The sequence below is a fragment of the Ursus americanus genome, chromosome 9, assembly GCF_024610735.1.
Source record: "Ursus americanus isolate L20-20 chromosome 9, mUrsAme1.1.p, whole genome shotgun sequence".
Taxonomy (NCBI): Eukaryota; Metazoa; Chordata; class Mammalia; order Carnivora; family Ursidae; genus Ursus; species Ursus americanus.
In genome coordinates, this window is record NC_142135.1 from 42,969,113 (window position 1) to 42,995,529 (window position 26,417).

At 38.6% G+C, this 26,417-nt stretch overlaps 1 protein-coding gene across 2 annotated transcripts in view; it reads right to left on the minus strand.

Moving 5' to 3' along the window:
- The window catches only part of SLC26A7 (solute carrier family 26 member 7), a 111,608-nt gene that overhangs the window by 75,011 nt on the left and 10,180 nt on the right, over positions 1–26,417 (minus strand). For both annotated transcript variants that reach the window (XM_045805987.2, XM_045805988.2), the window contains exons 3-4: positions 10,876–10,986; positions 8,916–9,088 (exon numbers count right to left, since the gene is read on the minus strand). In XM_045805987.2, the coding sequence (XP_045661943.1) occupies positions 8,916–9,088; positions 10,876–10,986 (284 nt within the window). The remainder of the gene's footprint in view (positions 1–8,915; positions 9,089–10,875; positions 10,987–26,417) is intronic.

Here is a 26,417-nt window from a genome sequence, read left to right on the forward strand (position 1 = left end):
TTGAATGTATGAATACATACATTAGGATGAGAACAGAGCTTGGCATATAGTAGGATAATAAATATCGTTATTATTTTTAATGTGAAGAATTTTCACTTTTATAATTTTAAGGATGTTATAATTCTACTTTTAAGTGTATTACTTCTCAGCTTCACCGGGTACAAATACAGCTGGAAAGACTTAGATTAAACAGAGTAATGACTTCCTGACCACAATGGTTGTGAAATAGTGAAACATCATCAAAATAAATTTTAGATTATCTTCCCCCTGCACTTCAGAAGAATGAAGTCAATGATTTTTCTGGAAGCAGTATGTATGATGTGTTGAATAGGCAGGTTAACCAAGTCTATATCTTAAATATTTCCTATATTCATGATCCCATTATTTAATATACCAAAAAATGTTTAGTACAAAACCTAAAGTAAATGAAAATCTCCTATTTGGGTCTGCAGTTGGTTTCTATTATTCTTAAAGACGTAAGCCTGTGTGTTTGCAGAATGCACTGGTACAGTAATACAAGGCTTTGCCACTTAACACCCCTGCCTGTGTCACCCCATGCTTGTGCAACTGTCAAACAAAGGCGCTGTATATCCCCATGTCCTCCAGGGCAGAAATCTTCAGAAAAGTAGAGCTTGGGAAAACTTCCGGAAGTAAATGGGCAGGGGACAATCCCAGACCCCTCACAGTTCTTGGAAAGAGGAATGGGCAAAATGCCCAACATGAGAATAATAAAAGCTACAGGGAGAAGAGAACAATGGTTTTTAAAAGTGCCTTAACTTTTATTGAGTGTTTGTTTCCCCAACAGAAATGCTTACTGATATTGGCATTTTAAACTGCTCCACCTTGCCTTGAAATTAACACCTCATTGCTATGAGTGAGCAAGCAATTCCTCTTGGATGCTACTGTTTTTTGGCTAGAAAATGTTTCCTTTTTATTTTTTTTTCTGAAAAGTAACACTAATAGCACAAAATTGCATCAGTTACAACAGAAACACTTCCTTTGCAAAATGAGACACTTAATGTACCTTAGAAATAGATGGTACAAGTGGACACAAAAAGATTCTCAGACCATAAAGTTCAGTTACAGATACTCCATGAGTTCTAATCACAGAGGTCCTTGCTATGTTACAAAACCATTTACAAAAAAAAAAAAAAAAAAAAAAACTTGAAAATCAACAACAGTGAAATTACACAGAGGGGAAGAAACCAGACAAAAAAATAATACAGTGAATATGTTTTTATGAAACTCTAGAAAATGCAAACTAATCTACAGTGATTCATGGTTGATGGGAGGTGGGAGTTCAAAAGCAGTGAGAAGGTCAAGTGTCAAGGAAAAATTTGGGGGAGTCACAGATATTTTCACTATCTTGATTGTGGTGTTGGCTTCATGCATATGTCAAAACATCAAATTGCACACTCTACATATGCTGAACTTATGTGTGGTAATTATACCTCAATAAAGTTGTTTTTAAAGGGCCCATAATCTCATCTACAGCATAGAAACCTATCACATTACATTATTATGGTTGTATAAATGCACTTTATACTAGCAATATAAAAAAAATGGTAAGGAGAAGAGAAACAGGAATTACTTCTTTGCCTAAATGACAATGAATGAGAGATATTTGAAAGCATTTATGTTTATGATGGACACATAAACAGCTTACCTAAAAGGTAATCAAACCGCTACAAGGCAAGTCTGTTTATTTGGTGAAAGCAGCCTACAGTACTGAATGCATCATTCTCAGGGCAAGAAAGACCAAGTAGACAAAAAAAATGAATAAGAATATTGAAAACTTAATAACTTAATAAGATAGAACTTACAGCTATACACTAAGAGACTATGCCTTCTTCTCCCCAAGTGCTCATGAAACATTCACAAAAATTGATCATAGATTAGGTCACAAGGAAAACATCAGTAAATTAGAAAATGTAGAAATATTACAAACAGCTCTCTCTGACCACAATGCAATAACAACAGAAATTATTGGCAAAATTAAAAAACAAAAAGGCCCATTTGTTTGAAAATATAAAACCTTTTCCTAAATAATTTTTGGGTGAAAGGGGAAATATAAACTGAAAATACTGCATTTCTAAAAAAATATTGACAGTTAAACACTATCAGAATGTATAGAAAACATTTCAAACAATGAGCATGGGAAAATTCACTAAATGCACTAAATGCTTTTAATCAATAAAAATTTTTAAATTATAATAAATGATTGAACTCAAAAACTAGAAAAAGAATAACTACACTAAAAAACAGCAAAAGATAGGAAATAAAATTAAAAGTAGAGGTAGCAATAGAAAAGAGTAGACATACTGTTTCAAAATCCTAGTTTTTTTAAAATAGAGAATTAAAATAGGCAAACCACTAGCTAACTTGATCAAGAAAAAAAAGAGCAAAGTATAAATATAAAACTAAAAATGTCAAAGCAGAAAACATTTAAACAAGAAACTGTTTAACAATCATAAGATATCAAAGACCTACATACAAGTAAATTTGAAAAGCTAGATAAAAAAGACAATATTCTAGGGAAATACAGATTACCAAATTTGACCATATGGGAGTCAGAGTGCTGCAAATGACAACTTTATAGAAGAAATAGAGAATGTTATCAAGAAATTACCACCAGGGGTGCCTGGGTGGCTCAGTCAGTTAAGCATCTGCCTTCGGCTCAGGTCATGATCATCAGGGTCATGGGATTGAGCCCCGCATCCTGCCTGCATCTCGCTCCGTGCTCAGTGGGGAGTCTGCTTCTCCTTCTCCCTATGCCCTCCGCCGCTACTTGTGCTCTCTCTGTCTCTCTCAAATAAATAAAATCTTTAAAAAAATTAATGAACAGAATCTAAAACCACATTAAGAACAAAACACACCATGATCAAGTGGGAGTTATTTGAGTGATTTAAGATTGGTTCAATGTTAGGAAATCCATTAATATAACATATAATAGACTTCATAGGAAAAAAATCACATGATTATCTCTATAGATGCTGAAAAAGCCTGCAGCAATATTCAACACTTTTTCTAATTTCTATTAAATACACAAAAATGTAAAACAATAAATAATTCCTTAACATGGTAAAATATATACACTCTATTCTGAAGGCTAGCATCTTAATGGAGATGGCTAATGGCATTTTTAGCAAGTTCAAGAAAAGCCAAAAAATACTCTACTGTTTCCACTATTATTTATCATTATAGCAGAGGTATCATCTAATGCAATTGAACAAGAGAAATCATGAGTCATATTAATTTGTAAAAAAAAAGAAAAAAAGTAAAAATACCTCCTGAAAATACTAGAAAATCAATGAATAATAAAACTCATTTAAATAGCAAAAAAACAAAAAAACAAACCAAAACTCAATAAGGTATCAGGATATATAATGAACAGACCAAGCTCCATAAGTACACGTATGCAATACTGGAGATTGCTTATTCACTTTCCTCATCCAATAAGAATACTATTCTTTCCTGATAATGGCATGCTCAGTTACTCCTCTCCCCACTAGACTATATCTTCTATGAAAAGTGACCTGAGCTGTTCATTCTCTTTCTCTGGTTTTCCCAATGTCTAGCAGATAGCTGGCTAGAGTAGAGTTCCAAAAAGTTATTTTGTGTCTGGCACTGATGTTTAATATTTCTAGCAACTATCACATTCTTTATCACTAGCAGAATCCCAATTTGTTCACTTTTCTTTTAGTGAGGTATTCAAGGAAGGAGTTCCTTTCTACATCCCAGAAGTGAATTTTAATTAGTCTAAGACAATTATGGTGACATTATCCCTCAGCCCACTGGCAGTTCATTTAAGAATGGGCACGTGATACTTCCAAGCAGCAGAAATCCACCAGGGACTTTCTAGTGTCGGTTTTTACTCCTGACAAAGAAATGCACAAGGAGAAACTGCCATTTTTCTGAGTCTTGATGTGATTGTGTGAGGACATGGTGCTTGGCACGATGGCAGCGTTCTGAAACCGTGCAGTCATGGACTGAGAGGTCAGCCGGGAAGAAAAGTAACCAGTCAAGGGTGGCATAGCAGGAAGCTATAAAAAATACAGGCTATTGAGAAAATTATAGTTACTGAATTAACAACCAGGAACTCTGCTACTACCAGAATTCTTCTTACATGAAACACTAAACTCCATCTTTTAAGCCACTTTTGTGTATAAATTATATGTTCTGCAGCTGACAGCATCTTAACAGATACATTTGTTAAATAAAGAAATGAGTGGGAAAAAATCAGTAGCTTTTATAGACAGAAGCAATAACTAGCTAGAGGACATAATGGTAAAGAAAGCTCCGTGTATAATGGCAACAAAGATGATGAAGTACTTAGAAATAAATGTGCAAAACATGTATGAGGAAACACTCCTGAAAGACTTGAAAGTCTAACAAAAGTAGACTCGAACAAAAATAAAGGCACCTGTTCTTGGATAAGATAACTCCGTGTCATAAAGATCTCAATTGAACACAATCCCAATGAAAATATCAACAAGTTTTTTTAAATGGAGCTAGACAAGTTGATGCTAAAGTTCAGGAGAAAGAAGAAACTTGCAGGCATAGCCAAAAACACACTAAGACATGAAACCTACAAAGGTGGACCGGTCCTACTAGATCAAACCACAGTACAAGTGTCCATACTTAAAACAGGATGCTACTGCCACAAGAATACACTTACAGCGCAGGAGAATAGAACAGATCAGATTTAAGTAAAAGTGGAAATGGTAAAGGTGGCATCAGAAATCGCGGAAGCAAAGGTGAACCCTTTCATGAACGTCACTGGCTCAACCGGGCAACTACTTGGAAAAAGAATACAATTAGATCCTTATTTCCCACCACACACAAAGATAAACTACCCACAGATCAGGAAAGTAAACGTTTAAAAAAACTCATATAGAAAACAATTTAATACATTAAATTTTTAAAAATATGGTGAATTCCTCTATACACTTAGTGTAAGGGAAAGCTTTCTAATATTGACAAAGTCCGGGGGCAATGAAAAAAATGACCGATAAATCTGACTACATAAATTTCTTCATTTGCATGGTAAAATAAATTGCATGTTGAATTAGACTAAAATACTTGCAGCATATATCACAGATGAAGGGCTAATATCCATACTATATAAAGAACTCTTAAAATTTGAGGGAAAAAGGACTAAAACCCTAATAGAAAAATTAGAAAAATATATGAATATAAAATATAATCCACAAAATGGATACAAAATGGTCTTAAACATAGGCAAAGATGTTATAATTTTCCATCACTCATAATTTAAGAAATGCAAATTACCCTCGAATATTATTTCTTACCTACCTAATTAATTAAAACTTAAAAGTCTGACAACACATTCTGTTGGTGAGGCTGAGGGTGTTCTCATGTATTTCTGTGGGAATGCAAACTGCTACAACCCTTTTGGAAGGGAATTTGAAAATATCTAACAAAACTACATATGCATTGGCCTTCTGATCCAGTAATCCCATTCTAGGAATTCACCCTGAACAGACACCACCAACAATATGAAAATACACATGCACATACACAGTAGCATTGTTCACAAAGGCAAAATGCTGGAATCAACTGAAATGCCCAATTACAGGACATATGTTGAACAATGGCACATCCGCCCAACCCAGCACAATGCAGCAATAAAAAAGCATGAGGGGCATCTCTAGGAGCTGACGTGGAATGATTTCCAGGATATACTACTGTTAAGTGAAGAAAAACAAACACAAAAGAATGCTACCTTTCATGTAAGAAAGAAGGGTAAATAAGAAAACACTCATTTTGCAAAAGTATAAACCAGAAATGAACAAGACAGTTTACCCATAGGAGGTGGGTGAGAATAGAGCAGAAAGGAGAGGGAGACTGGAGGTGGGCTGGGGAGAATGACAGTTCTCTGATGTACCTTTTCTCAGAGTCTCCTCCTGTTATAATAATTAAGTCTAACAAATGTCAGACTCAATTCTTTTAAAATCACAAAATTATTACCTGGCATGATGTCTGCTATTTCTTGATTTTCAGATTCTGAATAGCTCATTTTTTAATTCACCAACTTTTCTGCAAATCTACCATGTGTGGAGCGCTAGGCTAAGTGCTATGAAAGTTGGAAAACAGATTAAGATACTGTAACCTCAAAAACCTTGTGTTCCAAATAATGTCTTATGTAGAAAACACACCAGAATATTACAAATGTGCAGAAAGCTGAAAGAAAGACAAAAAAGGAGCAATCTCAAAATAAAATCAGAAATTTTATGGTTTGAAAACAGTTCGCTACAAGTATACATCTTAATTCTAATTCCTTTATTATTTTATGCCATAGTTTCCTCTAAAAATAACACAAGACATGTCAAAATTAAAGAGAAAGACATGCTAGAATCATTAAAACAATGTTAAGGAATATAAGTCTAGCAAAGAAATAGAGAAATGGTTGCATGGGAAAGGAAGTTAGATAAATAAAAGCAACAACTTAGTGGAAGAGGTTAATGATGAACTACCAGAAGAGAAGGCAAAAGAGGAAAAGCACTAAGTCACAGAGACCTTATTACCTAATAAAAAAGGCAGATCAGTTCATCAATTGAATGGGTTGCCAGACAATGAGAACCTGTTGCCTGCCATGACCTCTTGCAACACAAAATGCCAATAGATGTCTGTATAAGTAAGCCTCTGGGAGTAGGGATCTCTGTTACTTAGAGCTGAGGGCATTTCCAGCCGATACACAATCTGTGAACCAGATTGGATGTGACTGTTTCAAACACCTTAATATAATCTTATTAACCTAAATAGTTCCATCAGGTGGAATTAGAAATAAATAAAACAAGGTAAACAAACACTGTCTGTGTTTGTAGAAGCTGTAAACCTTGGGACTGCCCTCATATTCAGGAGGTTTCAGATCTGAAGGAGGAAAGGAAGAATGACCGAAAAGCTGGATCCAACAGACCCAACAGACCCTAGGGTTCTGGTTGACAATGGACAGATGAGTTTGGAGGTCAAATAAAGTCCAGCCATCTGTTCGAAAATTGGCTAAAACATAGGTCACATATCCAGGATCAGAGCAAAAGACAAAGGAAAGCAGATGTTTGATGAAGTTATAAGACAAAACATGCAACTCTCTGGATCAGATTTTACATGTAATAAAAGTCCATGAAAACCAAATTATTTTTATTATCTTTAATAATATCCTGTTGTACTCTCATGATTCTAGGGAGTTTCGTTCCGAGAAATGAGACATTTATTTTTTATGTTGTTAGAATCCTGGCTTTTACTTTTATATTTTATTATCATTTAAATTCTTAATCCAAATATGCTAGATAATAACAAAATACCTGATGACTGTTTTAAACTATGGAAAATGGTTAAAATGAGATGAAGCAGAAGGTTGCTGGGTCTTACTGTTAGTTATACACTCTCCTGGATTTTTAAAAATACTACCATACACTTAAAACTACTTGTTTCATGCTTAAAAGAATAAGAGTAAGTCTAAACCTAGTAAAAATAATAAATTCAAAGAGAGATATGAGTGGAAGATAGTGGGACCAGAAGGAGCAGTGATATTATCTTTTTGTGTTAATATAGAGATTTTTATTTTATTTTAAATGAGCAGAAATTAAGGAAAACCTACACCAAATCTATGACTACATATCCATTTTTGAATCGCCAATTCACATGGCTGATTATTTCTGAGGCGGACACAGATGACAGTTCCATTAGAGGGCTCACAGTGGCCAATCGAGGGAGAAGAGCCCACTACGCTTGCCTGCCAAATCTCAGAATACAAGAACATCATCCACGTTTGAAAAAATAAAAGGAAGGCTGCAGGGTACTCAGGCAACCAGTCTGTATTTCATGAAAGCACAGCCATCACCATACACAACACCTATTGGCCTTCTAGTCTGGTAGTCTCCTAGGCAAAGCTGTCCCTCAGAGGGTCTATTCTCTAAAGAACTGGGAAGAGTTGAATTAATATTGGTTTTACATCCTAAATTCTCCCACCCTTTTTACATCGCTGGAAGGCAATGTAATTCTAAGAATTTCTGTTTCCTTCCCTCTAGATCACATCTTTTCTTCTATCCTTCCAATTCCAGACAATCATCAGTTATTTTTCTCCCTTGTTGGCCTTTACATCATCTTTGACCTTGTAAATAATGTTAAATATTATAAAACAGAGCCTCTACCAACCCAGAAAATAGTCATCCAGGAAGAATTATAAAACAGAATAAGCCAAAAGGGCTATCGACAAATTCCGTGTCTAAGAGTCAGCACCGTCCTACATTTATTGTATATTCACTTCTGAATTATCTAATTCTGACAACTGACTAGAAACAGCAAATTACATAGTCCAATATTTTGAAGAAATAGAAAGACTAGAGCAGAGTAGACAACAAAACAGCTGCCTGAGGCTAAACGGGGCCAAGTCTGGTGCAGGTCTGAGTCGAAAGACCTCACGCTGGCCCGTCTTCAGCACAAACGAAATACCACTTGTTACTGCTGTAGGGAATTAACATCATAAACTCTGAAAATTGGGAAGGACCTGAGAAATCTAGTCACGTCTCTTCCCGTTGTAGGAACTTCTCCTACCTTATCCTACAGTGATAATCCAGTCACTGTATGAACACAAGGACTGCCTCACTGCCATATAAGGAAGCCCATTCCATTTTGTAAAATATTTTTTAGAAAGCTCATTCTTGAAAAGTCAAAAACTGCTTCTCTGTAATTTTGATTTCTTGATTCTGATTCATTTATTCAACTAGCACAGAGTACTCTATGTAGTAGACAGTGTTTCCATAAAGATAAAACACATCAGCCCTTCATCCATCTATAGAGACAAAGACATGAACACGAATAAAAGCGAAGCACCAACTGCCTTTCTTTCCATGGTCTTCTTTTCTTCATTCCCAAGTCTCAGTGCCACTTACCTGAATCACACCCCCCAAGAAGGAAACGGCTGCAGCAACACCAATCCTTCGCAGCTCGAAGTCCGATAAACCTAGTGTACTTGTGTTACTCTGTGTGGTGAAGTTCTGGCTGCTCAGAGGGACAAGCCGTTCCACTGCGTTGGCTGATATTAAGGATGTCAAGGCAAAGGTGCCTAAAAGGGCGTGGGAGTGGGGGGAATCTTCTGTTAGTAACGGACTCAATAATAATGGATGGATTCCACCATTAAGTTGACTCCATGGTGTAAAACCAAATAGATCTATTGGAAACACTCCTTTCAGCACCCCGACTTGTCCACCCTTCATTCCACTCCACAGAAGAAGCAGACACTTTCCTACATATACACATATTCCTTCAACACACAGCCACACCCACCTACTTGCTCTTCCCAGGCCATCCGTACATTTTCCCACCTCTGCAGACCTACCTGCACAGAGAATATCCTCAGGGCAGGGATTAGGATCACAGCTTAGACTTTCATGCAAGTCCTCTATTTATCAATAATATGACTTAAAGCACATTACTCTGAGTCTGCATTACTTCATCTGTAAGCTGGGGATAGTAATACCTACCTTTCAGGATTTAGGGGAAATATAAATGAGATGGTAAATATGAAAACCTCAATAGGCTCAGGGGTTAACTGGGAGCTCTTCCATTTCAATATTAGCCCCGTGCAACTCATTTCAGACTTCTGACTTCTAAAACTGTAGGATAATAAAGTTATCTTATTTCAAGCCACTAAGCTCCTGGTAACTTGTTACACATCAGAAATAGGAAACCAATGCAATCAATAACACAAACTGACCACTGAAGAAATAGACCCACACTTCGAGGCTGAGATCTTAAGTACACAAAATACATAGAAATGCCTCTATGGATAGTTCTAGTTAAAAAAATTTTTATCATTATTACCTTAATACTTAAGATGAAGGTATCATTTTTGTAATAATAGTAACTAACTTACTAAATCTTATGTAGCAAGTACTAAATTAGACACTATACATTAATTATCTCATCTAATTCTCACTACAATCATATGAATGTTTTTTTTTTATTTCACTATCCAGAAAGTAGCAAATGGGCCTTTAAAACGTTTTCCAAGGTCATACAACAAATAATACAACAAATAAGACATACACCCAGAACCACATAAGTCTACAACCCAGGGTTTTAACCAGCTTGCTCTATTATCAGACTATTTGCGATAGTTCACATTTTATTTAGTAATGCAGAGGTAGACAAGGTAAGAGATACACTAATTAAAGGGCATTATGGATTCTAGCTTCAAAGAAACCTGAAAGATCATTTAGTCCAAGTATCAATTACATAAGAAATGTTTTTCAATATTTGAGTAACTAAGTTTGATAGCTTTTTCTTTCCCTCAAAGAACTTACCTTCTCTCATTTCACTGTAAATTCAAAATATATGCCCTTCTCTCATGACCTTTTTACAACTTAAGAATGCAAAGAATCTTTAAAATAAAATTGGTTATGTAATAATACAGCAATAAGTCACAGTACATATTGAGTAACTGAGGCACAGAGAGTTAAATGCCTTGCTCTAATATTTGCTGAGGTTTTCAGAAGTAAAGTTAGAATTGCTTTGGAACTGTAATCAGTAACTAACGAGCACTTTTTTTTTTCAATATTTATTTATTTATTTTAGGAGTAGAGAGAGAGAGCCCATGCACATGTGCACACACATGAGCGTGGAGGAAGGGGCAGAGGGAGAGGGAGCGAGTGTCGTAAGCAGTCTCCGTGCTGAGTGTGGAGCCCATTGTGGGGTTTGATCTCATGACCTTGAAATCACAACCTGAGCTGAAACCTGGTTTATAAGTTAGAAGCTTAACCAACTGTACCACCCAGGCACCCCTCTAATGAGCACTTCTGAGTCCTTTTCATTAGTAACATGAGAAGCATAAAGAGAGACAGAAATTATTACCTGTGGCAACATGACGTCCCATTCCAAATATGGCGTAAATGATGGCAGGAAACAGAGACCCATATAAACCAAACACTGGGTGCACAGATGAGAGAATGGCGAAGGCCAACCCTGTCAAGCAGACCCAGGTAATTAGGACCATTTTATAACTCCAAGATACAGTCTACTACAAAGCAGATTGGATATTGGTTTTTTTAATGACAAAAGGAACTATGACTTAATTATTCTACTTGCTCAATGAGATTCGAGTGTTACTATCCTAAATAACAGGAAATTCCCTCAATTAGCTCACATTTAAATTTCAATTCTAAAAACCATTATTTTTGGACCACTGTCTTTCCCTTGATTACAGAGATGTCTACAAGAAAACATTGGTTCAGAAAGTCCTCCTGGTAAAAGTGATAACATCATAAGCAAAATATCTCCACACACACTTCGAAAAGCGTTTCTACATTTTTTGTGTCATCATTGGCATGGTAGCATCTGTGGGACAGGCAGGCTAGCAGCATTACTGCTGGCAGAGGAGAAGATCAGGAAGGCTGGGGCAAGAAGGATGTGCACTCAAGGCTGATGGCTGGCAGCTGGTTGGCCGGCCTTACACTGTGTCACAGCGGCGGGGCAACGTGTGAACCCACGCACTTGCCATCCTGGACCCCAACCTATTTCAGATATAGTTTCTTAGAGTGAAAAAAAATCAACTTTGTTTATTCAAAGAGTAGGTAAGGAGTAACCCATAACTGTTCATTTTTCTTCCTCACAGATACCACTGCCTACATAGTTTGTATGTTACACACACATTGAAACTTTACTTAGACACGTCGAAATGACCACCAGTGGTTTACATGTGACCAAAATACATGTGAGTATGAGCTCATTAAAGTGATCTTGCTGGTGGCTGGTCCTTGGCATTAAACGGCTAGTTAAGCTAGGTGCTGATAGAGCCATTCAAGTCTACACAACTTCCTGATAGGCATTTGATTGAACATAATGCACTTCCGAAGGTACAAAGACACTTGAGGAAGGAGGCAGCATTAGAATCTAGATTACCTGAATATGAGGTTAATTCATTATTCACACGAAGGAGCCTGACAATATGGCTCCAAGATCAATATTTTTTACCGTTTAACTTTTACTGTTTTAAAATTAAGTTTAATTTCTTTCTAAATAAATAAATGGTACTTATACATCAAATATTTTTTCAAACACTACAAGACATTTTAGCTTTAATTAAAATACATAAAATGTCTACCAATGTCCGTCCCTTCTTTATTTTTAAAAACCTATCTGGATTGCTATTTGCTTACCATGTATTCCTAAATGGTGAAAATGAATAAAAAATGGTTCTAGAAGGGGCAGTGGTAGAGGCTGCTCCAGGATTTCATACACGCAGGATGAGAGGCAGCATTCTGGTTGTTAGGAAGGATGACGTTAAGTATTCCCCCACCCCACCAACAAGCCCCTCCTGGCATTTATAGCTTATGCAACGTTGTAAAAATTGTACATTATATCTGCCACACAGAAACCTAGAAAATAACTTTTCCCTTTCATTCTCAGAATGAGTTACCTGAAAATATTACCTAGCAAAACACAGAATGCTGAGCGTGTCCAGGTAAGAAAAAATGTGGCCCACATTTCAGAAGATCACCCAGACCTACTAAATCAATGATGGGGGCAAAGGGCAATTGCATGCAGCACCTTTAACAAAAGCATCTTGTATGAATTACATGCACACTAAATTTTGATAAATGTGATAAATATCAACAGGGTAGGAGTTGCCCTACTTGGCTGCATTTTTATTCTGTCTGCAACAGGAAACATATAGACAGAGCTAGAAACAGTGAGATCCTCACCTTTTGCCCAGTGAATAGCTACCTGTTTATCTGTTTGCTTTATTATAATACTCCTCTCTCTCTCTCCCTCTCTCCCCCCTTACTCTTTCCCTTTTTCCTCTCCCTCCAATTTCCCTCTCCCTCTCTCCTTCTCCGTCTCTCTTTAATCCCATGCAAAATCTATGTATGGCAAAATCCGTTCAAAAACAGAATTTCTTCAGATCTCATACTCTTATCAAATTAAAATGGGAATAATCATGTAAAACATGTTTAACCCAAATCTTTAAGAGATCTCGGAACCTAAAAATGTAAAATATTACTTCAGTAGATTCTACAAAAACAACCTCAAAGACCAGAAATCTGTAGACACTTCCTTCATCTCATCCGACACTGATGCTGAGCTTTCCCTTTGAGCAACAATGTGTTTCACCCTCAGCCAGAATCTGCTTCTCTGCTAAGCTGGCAATGAGCAATGGCCAAAATTAAAGAGGAGTGGATGGATGCAGACAAACGGTGCTTTACAATGTCAAATACTCTTTCCACAAATAAGAACCATAAAACCCAAGCCATCCTCCCATACAAAGCACGGGGGGCTGGATAAAGTTTTCTTATTCTGATTCATTTATTATTCTGGGTCACAAAATAAGCCACATATATATTTTCATACCCGCACAATCACCCAGCTAAAATATGGTAAAGACGCCAAAAATGATAAAAATATCAACTAGTTCGAGTCACTTACAAATTACCAGAATTACCTACACTCTCCTCCATGTTTATGAAACAGGGTTAAGAGCAAGATTACAACTCTCCAATTCTATTATTTGGGGAGGAAATAATGCAAATGCTAATAAATATATGTATTACCTAATCTAACTTAGATTAGAAGAGAAACAAGACAACAAAAAGAAGGATCAAGAAACAAAAACAAAGTAAGTATCAGGCCAAAGGATTCCAAAAGGGGATAGGGAGGAAACAGAGAGCAAAGGGGAAGTGGGGGGGGGTGGAGAGACAGGTTGGAGGAGGGAGCCCAAACCTTAAGGTCTTTAGATGGCTGATTATTTTTAAAGATAAAAAATCATATATTGGTAATGCAAGTCTGATATGACCACAAAAGAATGGTCACTTTCTGAAGGGTTTGAAAGATGCGATTTTTAGGAAAACATGTTTTGTGGGTGTAGTAATGGCTATTATAGTACAGAAACAGAACAGACTCCTTATTCCCACATCAACACCATTAGTAGCTTCAGGGCTTGTGAACACTACCATACTTTGGAGGGGCCCTGAGCATGAAGTCAAACATTTCCCACCATTCCCCTTGCCCCTCCACCCCAGGCGGGCTGCAGTGCGGATGGTTTCCCTAAACACAGTACCTGACCCCTGAGCAAGAAGAAGCACTGAGGCGGGTAGGTCGCTCTTGAGTCTCTGCCTCTGCTCCTATTATAATCTCTTGGTTGAAGTGGCTAGAAAGCCACACAGTCGCTACTGATGAGAAAGAGAACTGTTTATCACAGAGAAGATGATGTTTAATACTTTAAGATACAGTTTTTTAATTCTGTTTCAGCCCTTTTAGCTGGATTTACATGACAGCAATTGTTCAGAAAAATCAAAGAAACCTGGAATTGCAAAAGATCCTGTCTAGAAATTAAGTAATGTGTTGGAAGTTGGGGATCGGGTGCTGGGGTTACACGTGGAGAGCCACTCTGTTGGAGACTCCGTGTTCTGTTGGCTTAGTGACCTCACCTGTTTATTCTAAGGTCAGGCAGCTAGGACTCAGAAGCCCTGGTTTTACTCCCCTTAGAACTGTGGTCAGTCTTTCAAAACTCTGTGAATTTCTATAGGAAGTAATACAATTGAATTGTCTCATTAATCTCTCCAATTTCTAGTACACACAAAAGAAAATATTCACAAAAATATCAAGAAGGCTGAACCCAGGCTGACTGCCTCATGCAAACACCCTGGCCTCTGTCCAGCCTGCAGCTAACTGAACGGAGCTGGTGCAACCTCACTCAGTGCTCTATGCAAATTAGAAAAGGGTGCCCCCTACTGGATGATCAACCCCGTCCTTATTTGTGACCTGTGACTGAGGAACGACCCCTCAGAAAAGTATAGATAGCTTTCCCTTATCTTCTGTAAAAATGGGAAGCTTTTAGTCTGGTCAATCTCAAAAATATTCATTTCTCAAAATCATGTAAAAGCACTGTATTCAATTTAAGTTGCCAAGCAGAAAACAAACATTACTTTTCAGTTCTAAATGCTGGGCCCACAGATGAATCGTTGCATTTGGATATGATAGAGGAGCAACTCTAAGATTTGAGATAGAAGCTAATAATCTATTCAACCAGGGGGCAGGTGGTGTTTGTCACCTGCCCCCCTAACCCCTGGTTTTATTTTAAAACCAAAGCCGAGATTCTTATCCAAATAAGTCTTACCACTTAATAAATAATAGCATTATCCAAATGACACCCGCTCAGTAAAGATACTTCATAGGAGTAAAAGCCAATAACAAAAGCTTTATTATTTCTTATAAATGCCTAGGGGCTGGCAAGTGGAGGTGGCAGAGTGATGTCATGAATATTGAGGATCAGAAGTATTTTTGTGTGCATTTCAGAACTTATTCTGAGCCCAGAATTGCTAAAGATAGAAGCACTTAAAAGTTCTCATTCCGAAGAGTAGGACTAAGCACCGATAATCCCAAGAGAGTAAGAGAAAGTGTTCGGAATTTAGAGAAAGCACTAACAATAAGACTCAAAGGAAGGAAGTAAAGGATCCAGTCCTGTGCTGCATTCCTTAATCACCGACTTAAGGTTCTTATGACTAGCCTTGTTAATGAAAATGAAAGGGCAGCTTGTATGGACAAAGGAAATGGAAGTCAAGGTGATCCTGAGGTACTTTTCCAGGTTAGCAGTTTAAAAGGAGAAAATGCTACCTAATAAGGTGTTGTATGGTTCTGCTCTCCCCACCTTCCTCCCTTGCTGTCTCTCTCTCCCTCCTTCTCTCTTGCTCTATTTTCATAGCATCTTTTAAAGATTATATTTATTTATTTGAGAGAGAGAGAGACAGAAAGAGCAAGAACCAGGTAGAGGGACAGAGGGAGAAGCAGGGTCCTTACAGAGCAGGGAGCCCGATGCGTGCTGAATCCCAGGACCCTGAGATCATGACCTGAAGGCAGACACTTAACCAACTGAGGCGCCCAGGTGCCCCTCTCTTTCTCTGTTTTTAAAATAATCTCATATTTTCTGATTCAGAGAAGGTGGCAGAAATATCTAGAATCAAGACATTGGGACAGTGGGAAGACAACAATATTGAATCCCTACAACTGGCCTATTAGCTACACATTTTATTTCCTGTTCAAATGAAGAGTCATTTGTCTCAAGAGTAAAAGCAGAATTGGTCTGTTTATAAATGGAAAAATAAAAACTAACTTAAAATATGTGGCCATACACACATGCAAAGTCAGGACTCACACACAGTGTGGAATGTTTCTGGGCAGGTTACTGGCAACATGAAAAAAGGGAATTTTTCATATCACAAAGACCACCAACAATTAGGACCTCAAGAGAAGCAAAGCCTAGACATGCCCTCTCTTCATCCATGGATTCTAGCAGGAAAAACTCTGGGTCCTTATACATCTCAGTTGATTAGTTACCACTGACTCCTATATATCGCTGAGAATATTCACTTCTCAATTTTAGATAAGGCATATAGCCTCCATTTGTAGAGCAAACAACATGGACAAGTACCCCCAAGTTGACCAAAGCCACCACCACAGCTTCAAGCCAACTGAATTCTTCCCAAGTCAGACGTCATTGCCAAGGAGATAATATGGAACACTTCAAAGTATTTCTGTTCCTCCTCCACTCCCATAGGATGGAATCCCTGCCCACAACATGGGAATCACCACCTGCCCCCAGCTGAATAGGTCATTAGCTTCTGTGGTAAAACATTTGCTGTTTTTAGCCACCCATCTCCAGTCTCCCTTCCTTTGGTAGTAAGACACCAATTTCCTTCAGAAAATCCCTCCTGCCACCCAAAGAGCATGGGCTGAGAAAGGGCAGTTGACCCCTGCCTGCCCCAAGCTCTAGGCGGGGACCCACGGCTTAGACTGGCCAGTCAGAGATTTGCATTCCCTTCACCAAAGCATCTGGTTTAGAGAAGGACATGGGATGCATGTATGTTTTATGAAATTCTAGTACACTTTTATTGGAATTGTTTAATGAATACATAATCACTTAAGAATGAATATTTAATCCTATGTATTAAAATACCTTACATAGTAATTAAAGATGAGAAGACCTGAATATTCTTCAATATGGAGACCATTAGATGAATTGTGGTATAACAGAACTTCTATGGAATATTATGCAGCTATCAAAAAGAATGAATTAGACCCATATCCATTAACCTGGAGATATGTCCATTATATATTGTTAGACATGACAAACAAGTTATAGGGGTATATTTTTTTATGTAATACTTTATGTAAAAATCCGAGAAAGAGATTATACATCTTTTTATACATCTTTGAAATCTTTTCACCTTTTACGTTAAGTTTATAAACCTATACGACTTATACATTTTTGCTACTTTTGAAAGCAACCTTAACATTATCCTGAATGTTAGAGAAGTCATTAGATGGAAGCAAGGTGATGTGATTTGCTTTTTAAAAGCGATCACTCTGGCAGTTATGTGGAAGACACACAAGATCAGTGGAAAGAAAACCATTACGGAGCTCCTGCAGATACCCAGGTATTTGCAGTAGAGAAAGGAAATGCGGTTCCATCCCATATAAAGAGGCATTACACACAGTCAAAAAACAAATCAGTTCCTTGGCCTGTGGCTTTAACACAGAGCATTTTCTTCCTAGAACATGTCACAGGGCCAAAGGTGACTGACTGAATGTGAGTGGATGTAGCAGGAACCAGCTAACATCCTGGTTAGCAGGTTAGCATAAGAAGGCTGAAGGTGTGATCAACAGATCAACACCGAAATTAGAGGAGTGAAGGAACTGCCGGATGCATAGGAAGAGAATTAGGGGAAGAGGGCGTAAAGAACCAAAGCCAAAGTCTGTGGCAATATGCATGACAAAGACCAGAAATGTCCTTTGAATTGGATAACAGAAGAGCCGCTGATGACCTGACTGAGCACTCTTGGCGAATAGTAAGCTGGGGGGGGGGGGGGGGGAGTGTTAAGGAATGGACTTGAGTGAAGGGAGAAGAGGCAGGAAACATGAACCAACCCCTGAAAAACCTTATTAGTGAAGAGAAGAGAAAAAGGCTTGGGGCCAAATGGAGACATGGGATCAAGGAAAGCAGAGTTTATTTTCTTATTAGTTTTAAGACAGGATACACATGAGCCCTTGGGCAGTCAGATTTTTTGTTTTTAGAGAGGGAGGGAGAGAGAAAGGAGAGGCGCAGAGGAAGCGGGAGAGAGAGAGTCCCAAGCAGGCTCCATGACCAGTGCAGAGCCCAATGCAGGGCTTGATCCTACAACCCTGAGATCATGAACCGAGCCGAAATCAAAAGTTGGATGCCTAACCAACTGAGCCATCCAGGCGCCCCCCAGGCAGTCAGGTTTTATGAGCCCTAAATCTTATACATTTTGAAAGGCTTCCTAGAAAAAAGATAAAGTTACAACACAAAATTAGTTACAAAGGTGAATATTTATTTACACTGAGAAATTACACTAAATTATAAATTCTAAAAAGCCGACAAGCTCCATGACCAAATATCCATAAAAAATAATATGCTATTTTTATTAATTAACTGCCTGATGTAACTCTATACATCTTTATCCCCCTTATAATTTTAGGCTGGATATTCTTTGAACACTTCTTTATCTGACAATGATATTTGTAATTGTTACTATAGAGAGAATGGAAAGATAAATATGGCTTTCCTCTTGCACATCAGAGATTTTTAATATATCATTTCAGGTGTTCTTGGCCTCGGCCGTCTCTCATAGCTCTGCAGGGGCTGTCAGACTCCACGCAGTGCAATTTGACAGTTTCTCTTTTTCTCACCCTGCCGTTTCTCTGTTGACACCTGCTCTGCGATTCTGTTAATGCCCAGACTCCCACATGTCAGCTCAGAGGAGCACCCAAGGGGTGTGACTTTGACCAGTGACAGAGTAAACTAGTGAATACACGTTTCCTCATTTCTCCCAACTGAAAGATGGTCTGGAGGTGCAGTCGATAACTTTGGGGGCACGGCCCCCATGCCAGTCCATGTGACACCCTTGGAGAGAGCCAACCCCATTACAGGCATCCTCCTGTTGTCTTCCCTTCACAGTCCCTCCCCCTGCCCTCTGGGCTTAACATTCCCTAATTACAAAGTTGCACAGAAGCTCTCTGACTCAGGCTCCAGTTTCTGAGGAATCAGACTAAAGTAATCATTGTGTATTTAAGTTTGTTTTTTATTACTGATAGATCAGAAATTTTTATTTTAGCTGTATAACTAGTTATTAATATCACTTGCAATTCAAACTGTCAAATTGAGAAAGCCTCTTTTGAGATTTTGGATAGCTGTAAGATTTCAGGGCATTTCAAGTTTTCTTGTGCAGAAACAAATATTATTTGAGAACTGCTGACATTAATTATCCAGTTTCTTGATAATGCCCTTGTTATATTACTGTCTGATTAGTGTTATTTCATCTCTGTCCGTGTCAGCCACTTGTGGCAACTTCCTCTTAGCCAGATCCCAAAAATATCCACAGTCATGCCAATGCCTCCCGACAGAAGAGGCATGACCCAAGGGCAGCTGAGTTGTGAAGAGGCAGTGTTCTTAATCAACTTCTACTAAAAATACCTCACTTTGGAAATTTTACGAATATACATGACCATGGAAGACAATTGACCTTGAAGGGGCACAAACAAATGGAGATGCAGTACTGAAGATGATGGATTCAGCATGGAGCTACAAGTATGATGTGTTTTCTATGTGAATTACCAAAGGCTATGGGAGGACGATGAGCCTCTCCTTGAGAGGAGTGTCCGGGGGATAATGCCCTTGAATGAGACAGCAAGCTTTTAAGAAAGACGAACAGGTTGAGAGAATAACTTGTGAACATTTTGCAAGCGTGTATTATTATTCCCTAAGGAAGAGGGGTTCCTAAGGGTGCACTGGGAAAGGCTGGCTGCAAAGCTCTCCCTGGAAATAACTAGCCAGGGTGTATTAGAAGAAGGGAAAGGGAAAGGGGAGGAGAAATGATAAAGGAAGGGTCTGATTTTGTGCGGCGTTCAAGGATCACAGGAGCCAGAGTCAAGTGTGCAAGTATAAACTCAAATATACACAACATACGCCGCCGCTTCGTTTCTTCTTACGGTATTTACTTGGGACTCTGAGACCCCCTAATTAGGAAGAGAAAGAGACTGCAACAGGGGTCCCTGGTTTCCGGGTCTTGAACTAGGTCAGTTTGAAGGACTTTCTCCGGGTCACTTCCATCCTTTAATATTTTTAATACTAGAGTTGTTACCTAACTATATTCAAAACGTAATTTTCAGAGGGAAAAAAAGAAGTAATCCCTTAGCCTTAGTGACATAATTATGTAAGTAAATATCAGACCATGCGTGTGAGATTATATCACTTTTCTGGCTGTGATGGCTTCAATCATTTCAAAAATGGAGTATGTGTGGCCACCATGCTCGGGAAGGATTAATTTACTCTTAAACATAACCCAGCTACTTCCTGAATGGATTCATTAGCTCACCAGTTTCAAGCGCCTACGTGTGTTAAGAGCAAACAGAAAGGCCCATATGAAAACGAGGAACTGTTTGAGCAGAGGAAAGGCGCACTTCACTAATCTCTGACTCCCGACAAAACTGAGAAGCCCTTGTCTGTGCAGACCAGCGCGTACAGCCACAGTGGGGCTGCCGCTCCCTCCTCACACGATGCAGCCTCAGAGCCAGGCGGCTTGGCCACACTGATCCTACCAAAGCAAGAACGAGCCTCCTGTCTGCCCAGTGCCGTCCTCCAGCAACACCCCCAGTTTACACACAACAAGCTAAATGACAGTGATCATGAACCCATGGGGTACAAATAGTCATTAAAACGTTCTTTGACCCAGTCATGGATGTAAGTGCTGACTCACAGGCCTTGAGACCCAAACAGAATGATACAATGAGCCTAAAATGCTAATTCGGTTATTTGGCACCTCTTCCCATTCCCTTTTGGATTTGTTTTCATTTCTGTTTCTGTTTTTTAACGGGGCAGGCAGGGGAGGGAAGGGAAGTGGGAGAGAGACAGAATACGTGCACATTCATGCACTGAGTGCCTGCAGGTGTTCAATGATATCTGTCTAGCAATTGCTATCAGTAATAGTTAGAAGTAAGATTTCAAGTACCCATCCTAGAGAATTTGGGAGAGCCCCTTAACATTTTGTAAGATGCCTAGAATTTCTCTAACTTAATCGTTTTGGAAGATTTCAGGTAAAAACTGGTATTTTCCATCTTCTTACCTTCTTTTTACCTTTAGTTAGCAGAGCTAAAACCTAGACGTAGGAAGACATCTGTCTTAAATGAAACCCGTACTATGTGCCAAGCACTTGACGTATATCGATTAACAACCCAGATAAAAATCCCCACCTTTCTGGAGTTTACGTTCTCATGGGAAATAGAAGACAGCAATCATAGCATTAAAATAACATTTATTAAGCACTTCTTTTGTACCAGATTCCGTCCTGAGCACTTTATTTTCTCTCATTTAATCCCCAAAGTAACTCTATGTACTGGGTGTTATTATTCCAATTGTACATACAGGAAGCAGCTAAAAAAGTTGAACAAGTGATGTAGCTGGAATTCAAAATTGAGGTCTTTCTGACAGTTACTCTGTAAGTACTTAAACCTTTTACTGTGTACCCAAATCCACATTCAATTTCATTAGAGATACAAAGGAACATGAGATATGAACTCTACGGTTCTTGCCTGAAACAAACAATTATACGTGCAGTTTATAGAATCATCAGCATGGTCAGAGTTCAGAGAAGATAGAGAAATATGGGAGCCATAGTCACAGAAAGTTATATTGAAAGATAAGAATTGAAGTGGTGGTTGAGGATAGAGAGAATTTTTTTCCACAAGTTGCCCTCATTCCTAAAGAGCTGTGAAGCACTTTGTTCTGGTACATCTGAGTTTATCATTAAAAATATTTTCCAGGGCTCTTGTCGAATTTCACATTCGGTTCATTCTTTATGTCCTGGGAACTCTATGTTTCATACATACATTCTACCATGTCAACCACACTCTTCCTAGAACTCTGACCTACTGATCCCAGGGCACCATGATGCTTAGGGGCCATGTGTTATTATTCCCCTTTGCTAGCTACTCAGCCCCTGAAATGTCAGTGTTCCCCGAAGTTGCTTCCATTCTGGTTTCTCTTTCTGTTCTACAAACTAATCAAGAATTAACCCATCCAACCCCATGACTATACTCTTTCCTATTTAGAATTTCTCCTAACTAGTCTTTCCTAACTAGTCTCTTGCCTCTGCCAACTATGTAATAGAAGCTGCTGCTAGAGTGATTATTCAGTAACACAAACCTTTGTCACACCCTGGCATCCCTCAAGATTCACCAATGTTCTCCATCACCTTGGAAAATAAGCCCAAACACTTTGTCCATGTTGTTTGAGCCTTTTACGATGTGGGCCCTGCTACCCTCTCCAGCTACAACTCCCATCAAATGAGATTACCAATGAGTATTTCAACAAACTGTGTTCTTTCATTCTTCTTACCCTTGCATATGTTTTTTTCTCCTGTCCATAGGGCCTTCATCTATGGACTACCTGGGAAACTATTATTTAGCCTTCAAGAGCCAGTCAAAGTATAATTTCCTCTTGAACTTTCCCTAACTACAAACTTCAACCCCACTCCAGCAAGACTTGATCGTGCTATCAATGTAATTACCATACCTTGTATATCCCTCATTTATACTACCTCCAAAATTATTATAATTATCTGCTTTTGTGTCTCGGTCTTCAATTAGATTGTGAGATCTACTGTTAAGGAAGATAAGAAAAATTCTTTCCATTTATAAGTAAACTATTATGTGTCAAGCAAAGTACTGGGATCTTTTTCACGGGGCCCTAATAAAGACAGAAAGGGTCCTAGAAATAACACGATACATTTACCCAGATTTGTCAGATATCCATTTACCCAGGATATGAGGAGAGAAACAAAGGGTCAAAGCAAAGAAAGGTACTGGTTATCTGTTGGATGGAGGCATAAGCGAGGTCAGGTAGTCAAGAAACTGTAAATAGTTCAGGAAATGAGGTTAATAAGCAGTTCATTGCAGAGGCCAGTATCAACCCAACGGTGCTGAAAGCCAGTTTTCTGAGAGGTGCTAACCACATTGGACCGAGAATGCCTGGGAGCTTTAAGACTTCTCATAGGTCCTGATGTTCTTTCCCCTTGAACATTCTACCTGAGTAAATCTGAACAGGAATTGCCCCATGGCATCTTTCAGTGTTTTTTCTGAGGACCACATTTCCATAACACCCATCTAGACAAAACACTAGACCACGGAGCAACAGAGGGCAAGAACTTTCGTCCCTCTTTATGTTAACTGCTGGCTAATGCTTCTTCCCTCTCTTTGCCAGCCAGGAGTATTTTCTCACTGCCTCCCATGGGCTCAAGTCCAACCACCGAAATTTGAAGCCTGCTCATATACTGGGTAGAAAATTAGAAAAGACATTGAGATCTGTCCATGCTGCTGGTTTCCTAGACTATAACTCAGACCCTTTTTATCCAGAATCTTGGACCCAGGTCCTAATCCTGAGTTGTTCCTATATTTCACTTTAGCTTCTGACACTTTAGTCCCCAGTTTTACCTTTTGTGTCCTGCTCTCACTGGTGGACATCCAGGTGCTAAACTGTATACCCACCAGGCTGAATTTGTATGTCTTAGCTCACTTCCTGAACTTGACCTCAATCCTACTTTCTCAAATGGCTTGATTCTATCCCACTCTCTCCAGTTACAGCTACGACCTCAGCTCAAGCAGTGGAGCAGAAGTTCTCAGACCCCTTCTCCCCACCACCCTCCACCTCCCCCACCCAAGAGGAGGGCTGCTAATTGGAGATGTCAAAGTTGAACACTCCGATGAAGACATATTTCTCTTTTTTTTTAATTCTAATTCTAGTATATTTAACATACAGTGTTAGTTTCAGGTATGCAATATAGTGATTCAACAATTCTATACACTACTCAACATTTATTGTGATGTGTACTCTTAATCCGAGGACACATTGCTTGATGGGCAGGTATATCCACACATGTACGTTTTTCTCTCTTCTACTATTCCTTTATCCATGCTTCTAATATGATAAAAAGACCGGGGCCTGCCTCAAGGTAAGCTCTGATATATGTCTCTCTTGCTCTCTTTTCACAAGCACATACAACCCTTAGCTTTACAAGAAAGAATACCTCTTCGGTCTCAGGTCAAAGCTGTTTTTGATACAATCCAGCTTAGCTAGAGCTGTGCTTTAAACAGTAATGCAGCAGAGAAGGTGGGACACTGGTTGCCCTTCCCTAAATGTTACCTGTGTATGTAGTTCCCTTGAGAGCCTCTCCAGAGAAAGAATGATGAGCAGGACTCGATTTCTTAAAATGCCATTTCATGTAATACCATATGTCTATACTGATCAAGTCTTGCCAGCTGTTTAAGACTGCCACTTGGATCTCTATATTGGTCCAGTTTTTACCACCAACAATTCATTTCATATTATGTTATATAGATGGGCTTGTACTACTTTTCATGTTCCTAAATAAAAACACATTCCTTGGCAGCTGCCTAGGTTAAACAACCTACTCACAGCAGAAAGTGGCTGAAACCAATACTCAACAAACTTTCATTAAGAAAATGTTCCCACCCTTACATACCCACACCAGATTGAGATCTTCAAGGCTGAATAACAAGATCATATTCTCATATACTTTGTACAAATTTCTGAGGAAGGAAAAATAATAAGGCCCTTGTGGGCTGGATTGTTGTCTTATACTTCTCTGTCTCTTTCCAAGAACATAGCAAAATACTGTGTATTCTTTCAAGTATGTTTTTTAACAGAAATGAATAAAGCACCCTAGGAAGACAGATTAATATTCTTGAAAACAAAATAATTAGGTGGCAGTAGGTACTTCCAAGAACTACACATAAGAAATCAAACCCAAACTGTGTGGGGAATGATGAAAGTTTATTTCCCTCTGGTAACTGGTTTGTGGTGGTCTTAGAATCGTTATTAGCAAACCACAGTATAATCAGCTGTCTGATTCACAGCATCAGTGGGTTCAGGGCTAAGCGATATTACAAGTGGGTCTCCCAGAGTAGATTTACATATATTTAAGAACCACAACTACATGCAAACAAAATTCCTACGGACACACATTCTCTAGGTTCACAAAGACTGTTAATCAAAGATCATTGGTTCTAATCGCTAGAGGGCTTAAGACAAATCACATCATTCTTTCATACCATACATACCATACACCTGTTATACAGGTGAGAGCTCACAAGAGTGAAAATAAAAAATTACCATGACCAAGAAGCTTCAGGACCAACAGACCTAGAAGCTGATAAAGCAGAAACAGTGAGAGACTGAAAGTTTCCACGGGGAGAGTAGCCACCAAAAGGAGAGCAGACATAGGAAAATTCTGTCTTGTCATCCCAATTATGATTTTTCACTGTCAACAAACATTTGAATACCTACTAGGTACCAAACACTTTGACAGGAGTTGAAAATGTTTCCTAGGCTCAGGAACTTCGTTGCTGAAACCAGGCTGGTTGATCACCCTAGACTTTAAATAGTCCCTGTCTCAAGGAACTTATAACTTGGGGGGGGGGGGCGGGAATCAAATATAAATCAAAAACAAATGCAATAGTTAAGTGGACCAGTGAGAGTGCTATGGGAAAACAAAATACAGGTACCAAGCGTTTTGTGAAAGCCTACAATTCTCAACCCTAGCTGCTCGTTTTACTTCACTTTCTTTATTATTAGTTGAGGAAGATAACTAAGGCCCAGGAAATTAAATGATTTGCCCTAAATTCCCCAAAATTCTAATTTAATTGGTCTAGGGTTTGAGCACGGGTTTTTGTTTTGTTTTGTTTTAAGTGCCTAAAGAGATTCTAATATGCAGCCAAGGTTAAGAACCACTGAGCTAAATCCAGCTCTGATAGATGCTAAGATATAATCAGGTGAAGATATATAATCTATATAGAGTGAATGAGGGGGGACACACTCTCCATTTAAGAAGAAGCAGTATGTGCGAATGTCCTGAAGCAAAACGGGTATGATCCTTTAGAATGCTAAGCAGTTCAGTGTAAACAGAACATAGGATGACTAAGAAGAGATGTGGTGGGAAAAGTGAGATCCAAATATTGAAGGGCTTTGAAAAGATCTTCAGAAGTCCAATGCTGTCTAATGAAAGAAAAGCTGGCTATTTATAGCCATAACTACCTTCTAAATAATGTTTGCTTTTATAGTAAATATATTGTTCTTTTGAATATTGTCATGAATTTGGGAAATCACGGTGTCCGTGAGCTGAGTCTGAGAATATCCTGCCCCAGATCTAAAGAGAATGAATAACAGGAATGAGGCGGTACTGATGGAAAAGAATAGCAAGTGTTGAGGAAAATGATAATTTGCAAAGTCCACACCCACAGAAAGGGTGTAAGTACCAATAAACTTCAGCCTACACTGTCCATGGAGGAATATGAGTCATTTGTTTTTA